General features: G+C 45.1%; 1 protein-coding gene across 1 annotated transcript; it reads left to right on the forward strand.

Annotated features, from left to right (window-relative positions):
- Nucleotides 1–1,826: 1,826 nt before the first annotated feature.
- Nucleotides 1,827–3,568, forward strand: LOC142990495 (phospholipase A and acyltransferase 1-like). The gene is made up of 6 exons (XM_076140306.1): nucleotides 1,827–1,851; nucleotides 2,048–2,083; nucleotides 2,195–2,269; nucleotides 2,613–2,754; nucleotides 2,908–3,161; nucleotides 3,426–3,568. The coding sequence occupies exons 3-6, from the start codon at nucleotides 2,201–2,203 to the stop codon at nucleotides 3,513–3,515; spliced, it is 555 nt and encodes a 184-aa protein (XP_075996421.1). The 5' UTR covers nucleotides 1,827–1,851; nucleotides 2,048–2,083; nucleotides 2,195–2,200; the 3' UTR covers nucleotides 3,516–3,568.
- Nucleotides 3,569–6,570: the final 3,002 nt, after the last annotated feature.

The following is a 6,570-nucleotide window of genomic DNA, read 5'->3' on the forward strand; positions in this document are numbered from 1 at the left end:
GGTCTTATTACAAATAAAACAAATGAGCAAGCAGACTGTCTGTCTTTCATTGTTCCTGTACTGCCTCATCACAAACACAGGGGAGGAGGAAGTTACGCAATCCTTTGGTTGGCTGAATGTTGCAATAATACTTCATAAACACATAATAAGTCAAAGTGATATTAGTATTACTAGAACCTTCTATGAAGGAGAGCTGAGAGCATCAAGTTATGGAAATCCACAAACTTGGAGATGTGAGGTAAAAGTACTCACAGGGACAAACAATTACCAGGTTCATACCAGAACCATCAACGATGAACCAACAAACCACTGGATGAAGACGTCCCTCCGTCCCTCTGTCCCTCCCTCCCTCCATCCCTCCGTCCCTCCCTAGAATCCCGGCTGTAAGGAGGACAGACATACAGTCATAGTAGTGATTGACATGGAGGGAGGCGTGGTCACGTTATTGGCTGTGACCTCTGACACGGCGGGGGACCTGCACTCAAGTGACAAACTGTGATGAGCCTGAAAACGCTCTAAAGATCCGCATCGCGCCACCAGCTTGCACACGCGTGTTTCCCGTGTTCGTCATGCGCTCTCATTTGAATCTGAAGCTCACCGCTGAGCTCTTCATTAGAATATGTATTAGAGCGTCCGCTGTCTCATCCACAGCGTCTGTATCAGCTGGCAGTTGAGACAAAGTCAGGATGTTGTTATCTCTCCTGCCTGACCTATGAAAGGTATCTTCACTTTTATTCTAATGGCCTCCACTCAGGCTGATGTGTCAAACTGTCTATGGAAATGCTTTTATCTTCCTCAGTCAGATTCAGAACGCTGCCTTTGACCTGTGAGACACAAACTGCACCTGAACCCTCACAAGACGTCTCAGCCTCATGAGCAGGGCCAGGCACAGAGACCCTGAGGCCCAATGGCCACCACTAAATAAAATGGTAAGAACCAAGGGACCCCAGTCAACACACTTACATTTCTGTAAAGAGAAGGAAGGAGAAGGAAGGTATTATGTTTATGTGGGAGCATAAATGGAAAAGAGCAATGGGCCCAATACAGAACCCTGTGGAACGCCAAACATTACAGGGTAGCGAGGCCAATTGGCCTTATAACACAAAACAAATTGGAACCTATTTGTTAGGTAGGATCTAAACCTGGAAAGTGCGAGACCATGAACGTCAATGTGATTTTCAAGACGATCAAGTTCAATATTATGATCCAGGCTGCACTTAGATCAAGTAGAATTAGAACAGAAATAGCACCAGAATCAGTGATCAGAGGTAGATGGTTTGGTCAGAGCGGCCTCAGGTCGGTGTAGAGGCCTGAACCCAGAGCGGTACGGCTCAAATAAAGGATTTAAGCAAGGAAGTCTGCAAGCTATAACATTAAGCAAAGAGGACCCAAGCACCAGGCATAGATCCTTTACAATTTTAGCAGGAAGAGGATCAAGCAAGCAGGTAGTGGGCTTGGAGGAGGCAACTAACTTGAAAATGGCCAATGAATCTGTCTCAAAGAGGCTTAGGGTACAAGACCGAGGGTCCCTCAGGATGTCCAACAGGAATTTGGGGTTGCTCTTATTATCTTCAGTCAATTTGGAGTAGTAGGCGATCCGAGCAGAGTGAAGTGCTCGATCATAACTGAGTCAACTATCAGACCAGGAAAGTTGGTCAGACGGAACTATTGAGTGTTTGATAGAATCACAAAGTGTGATTAGCCCAATGTAACATTCAAATGATGGCCATGATGCACATGGCGAGGACGTGGCGTGGACGTGGCGTGGACGCGGCGTGGACGTCATCTGAAGGGAATATAAGGGGACGGCATGGTCTGTCCCAGCAGGCTGTGGCCACCTGACTGAAGAAGGTAAGAAGAACTGCGGTCTGTCTCAGCTCTGTGCTTTGTCACCTTTCCTTACTTCTCTTCTCTGTTTAGCTGCTGTTGTTGCTCTGATGCACAACATTGCTGTTGGGATCTTTAAAGTTGTTGTTGTGTAATGCTTCATCCAATGGAATCCACCAGCTCCAAACATCATGGATGTTCTTGTGTTTGATGTTCACAGGGTACAGAGATTCTCCTGCTGTCAATCAACATCTCAGTGAGTAATGACTGACGTCTTCATCATGTCCTCATCAGTTCACTTCTCAGGGAAGCCTCCAGATGTTTAGATGATGTGGTTTCTCTCATGTTCTCCTCTTCATCATTCCAGGAAAACATGAAGAAGCTGATCGTGCTGACTGTGATCCTTCAGCTCTCCATCCTTATAATCCAGGTCACTGGTGAGGTGAGTCACTTCCTGTGCTGCCTGTTCCAGCAGCTTACAGCTGATTGTGTGTTTAGACCAACATCAGGTCCATTTTGTTCAAGGTTGAAGATATCCCTGAAGATGTCCCTGTTGCCTCACAGCTAGGAGGTTGTGGGTTCTATGTGGAGTTTGCATGTTCTCCTTGTTTCCTTCCTCTCACCTCTAAAGTCACACAGCTTAGGGGAAGTGGAGACTTTAAATTCATTTCAGGAACTTTGAGTTGCTGCTCAAAAATGTCCATTCAATTCATTATTAGTATTATAACAACATTCAAACCATCCACACTAATGTTTCACACGTCTCTGCTTCCTTCCACTCACAGTTTCAGTTTGGAGACATTATTTCCTTCCAACGTGGGAAAAAAGGAACCAAAGTCTACAAGCACTTTGCTGTTTATGTGGGTGAAGGGACGGTAGAGGGGCTGACTGATAAACCAGCAGGTGCAGACATCTTTCACTTCACCGGTAAGGAGCAGGAAAGTCAAATATGACTCAGAGCAGCTACACAGAGGATGAACCCTGACTTGTTCATGTTTCAGTTTCTTTGTTTAGAGTAACGTCTGCTGTCAGTTTTGCTTCATAGTGTCTGTAAACAGTTTCTTCTCTCCATCATGGCAGGAGAGAAAAAAGACCAAGAACAAGCCGACTGTATTTATGGGACAATTAAGGAAACTATCAAACACAGCGTGCAGCCTGAAAAAGATAATTATGAAGATGGTAAACCAACCAAGTACCCAATTGGAAGTCACGCCGACTTCATCGACCGCATCAACAAACTGAGGGGACAATGTCTTGGAATGTACAACCTCCTCAAGAACAACTGTGAGCACATGGCCACCTTTGTGCGCTATGGAGTGGACGTGTCAAAGCAGGTGTGTGACTCACTCAGCACCAACACATCAGAAAACACTCAGTGTACACAAAGGTGCTGCAGGTGTGAAGAGAAGAACTGGATCAATGTGTTTTTGAACATTAAAACATTGCAAAATGGTTTCATTAATAGTTTAGAAAAAGAGCCTAAATGCAAACAAGAGCATGAAAATATTCATTATGTACTTCAAAGTGTTCCTAGTATGAATAAAGGCTCAGGTGATGTTCTGTGAGGTTTATGAATCTCTCCTCTGTTTTGTTCACAGACGGATCAGATGGGTGTCGGTCTGGTTCGTAAACACGGCAACATGGAGGAGGTTGCATATGGTGACTTTGAAACTATAACCTTTGATTGAGACGCTCTCTGGCCCGCCCCCCTCCAGCAAAGGGGGGGGGGGGCATCTTGCTCTCTTCTGTCTCCTCACAGAACGTGAGGTCTTATTATAAATAAAACAAATAAGCAAGCAGACTGTGTGTCTTTCATTGTTCCTGTACTGCCTCATCACAAACACAGGGGAGGAGGAAGTTACGCAATCCTTTGGTTGGCTGAATGTTGCAATAATACTTCATAAACACATAATAAGTCATAGTGATATTAGTATTACTAGAACTTTCTATGAAGGAGAGCTGAGAGCATCAAGTTATGGAAATCCACAAACTTGGAGATGTGAGGTAAAAGTACTCACAGGGACAAACAATTACCAGGTTCATACCTCCACCAAGACCCACCAGTCGTCCTGTTATGACTTTGAAGTTGATGAACCAACAAACTTTTGATTATATCGTATTCGGGTTCCAAAGTTATTGGAGCCTACAGACCAAAAGAGATCAGAGTCTCTGCTGTCTCTCTGTCACAGAGTCTCTGCTGCAGACCATTGCACAGGGGATCCAAGAGCAAAGAACACCTTTGTGGACCCCTGAGCCACTGTTTGGACTGAGACTAACACTGACCCTCACTCACACGCCTCAGGTCACAGACCAACTCCTGTGTTTTGGTTAGAATGAGATGGTTGATGTTGCACCACTGGATGAAGATGTCCCTCCGTCCATCCGTCCCTCCGTCCCTCTGTCCCTCTGTCCCTCTGTCCATCCGTCCCTCTGTCCCTCTGTCCCTCTGTCTCACTGTCCAACCGTCACTAATTGGTTCCAAATTGTTAGGTAGGATCTAAACCAGGAAAGTGGGAGACCGTGAACGCCAATGTGATTTTCAAGACAAGCAAGTCAAATATTATGATCCACAGTGTCAAAGGCTGCACTTAGATCAAGTAGAATTAGAACAGAAATAGCACCAGAATCAGCGTTCAGAGGTAGATGGTTTGGTCAGAGCGGTCTCAGTGCCATGTAGAGGCCTGAAGAAGAAGAAGAAGAAGAAGAAGAAGAAGAAGAAGAAGAAAGAACAACAACCCGTTATTCATCCCAAGACTAAGAAATTCTGTTTCAACACATGTGGTTAGTGGTTCGATGCCTTGCTCAGGGGCACCTCGGCAGTGCCCCAAAGGCAAACTGGCAACTCTTCAGCTGACAGCTTCCATCGGAACCGGCTAGAAACTCCATGAAGTGGTTTGGTACGAGCTCAGAGCCGCTGTGCCGCTCTGTCCAACAGGAACTTGGGGTTGCTCTTATTCTCTTCAGTCAATTTGGAGTAGTAGGCGATCCGAGCAGAGTGAGGTGCTTGATCATAACTTAGTCAACTATCAGACGAGGCAAGTTGGTCAGGCGCCACTTCAGCCTTCTGCAGGCCTGCTTAGGTCAAAAAAGGAGCTATTGTAATGAGTGTTTGCCAAAGTGTGATTAGCCCAACGTAACATTCAAATGAAGGCCATGGTAGCACACACACACATGACGTCATCTTGAGGGAATATAAGGAGATGGCGTGGTCTGGCCACCTGACTGAAGAAGGTAAGAAGAACCTCTCTCCTGGCTGCTGCTTGACTCTGCTGTGTGACAGGTGAAGGAGGAAAGAGTTGTTGTCTTTATCTGACCTTGACTGACCTCAGATAACAGGAAGTGGAGACTGAGGAGGACAGGAAAGAAACGTGTTGTGTGTGTGAATGTGCTGTCTCAGCTCTGTGCTTTGTCACCTTTCCTTACTTCTCTTCTCTGTTTAGCTGCTGTTGTTGCTCTGATGCACAACATTGCTGTTGGGATCTTTAAAGTTGTTGTTGTGTAATGCTTCATCCAATGGAATCCACCAGCTCCAAACTTCATGGATGTTCTTGTGTTTGATGTTCACAGGATACAGAGATTCTCCTGCTGTCAATCAACATCTCAGTGAGTAATGATTGACGTCTTCATCATGTCCTCATCAGTTCACTTCTCAGGGAAGCCTCCAGATGTTTAGATTGATGTGGTTTCTCTCATGTTCTCTTCTTCATCATTCCAGGAAAACATGAAGAAGCTGATTGTGCTGAGTGTGATCCTTCAGCTCTCCATCCTTATAATCCAGGTCACTGGTGAGGTGAGTCACTTCCTGTGCTGCCTGTTCCAGCAGCTTACAGCTGATTGTGTGTTTAGACCAACATCAGGTCCATTTTGTTCAAGGTTGAAGATATCCCTGAAGATGTCCCTGTTGCCTCACAGCTAGAAGGTTGTGGGTTCTATGTGGAGTTTGCATGTTCTCCTTGTTTCCTTCCTCTCACCTCTAAAGTCACACAGTTTAGGGGAAGTGGAGACTTTAAATTCATCTCAGGAACTTTGAGTTGCTGCTCAAAAATGCCCATTCAATTCATTATTAGTATTTTAACAACATTCAAACCATCCACACTAATGTTTCACACGTCTCTGCTTCCTTCCACTCACAGTTTGAGTTTGGCGACATTATTTCCTTCCAACGTGGGAAAAAAGGATTCAAACTCTTCAAGCACTTTGCTGTTTATGTGGGAAAGGAGACGCTGCCTGGTAAACCAGCAGGTGCAGACATCTTTCACTTCACCGGTAAGGAGCAGGAAAGTCAAATATGACTCAGAGCAGCTACACAGAGGATGAACCCTGACTTGTTCATGTTTCAGTTTCTTTGTTTAGAGTAACGTCTGCTGTCAGTTTTGCTTCATAGTGTCTGTAAACAGTCTCTTTTCTTCATCATGGCAGGAGAGAAAAAAGGCGAAAAAGGAGCCGACTGTATTTATGGGACAATTCAGGAAACTATCAAAGACAACCGGCAGCCTAAACGAGATAATTTCGAAGATGGTAAACCAAAGTACCCAATCGGAAGTAAAGCCGACATCATCGACCGCATCAACAAACTGAGTGGAAAATGTCTTGGAAAATACAACCTCCTCAAGAACAACTGTGAGCACATGGCCACCTTTGTGCGCTATGGAGTGGACGTGTCAAAGCAGGTGTGTGACTCACTCAGCACCAACACATCAGAAAAACACATCAATGTGTTTATAAACATTAAAACATTGCAAA

This window comes from Genypterus blacodes, unplaced genomic scaffold, assembly GCF_046128005.1.
Source record: "Genypterus blacodes isolate CSIRO-AG114 ecotype Tasmania unplaced genomic scaffold, CSIRO-AGI_Gbla_v1 ptg000551l_1, whole genome shotgun sequence".
NCBI lineage: Eukaryota > Metazoa > Chordata > Actinopteri > Ophidiiformes > Ophidiidae > Genypterus > Genypterus blacodes.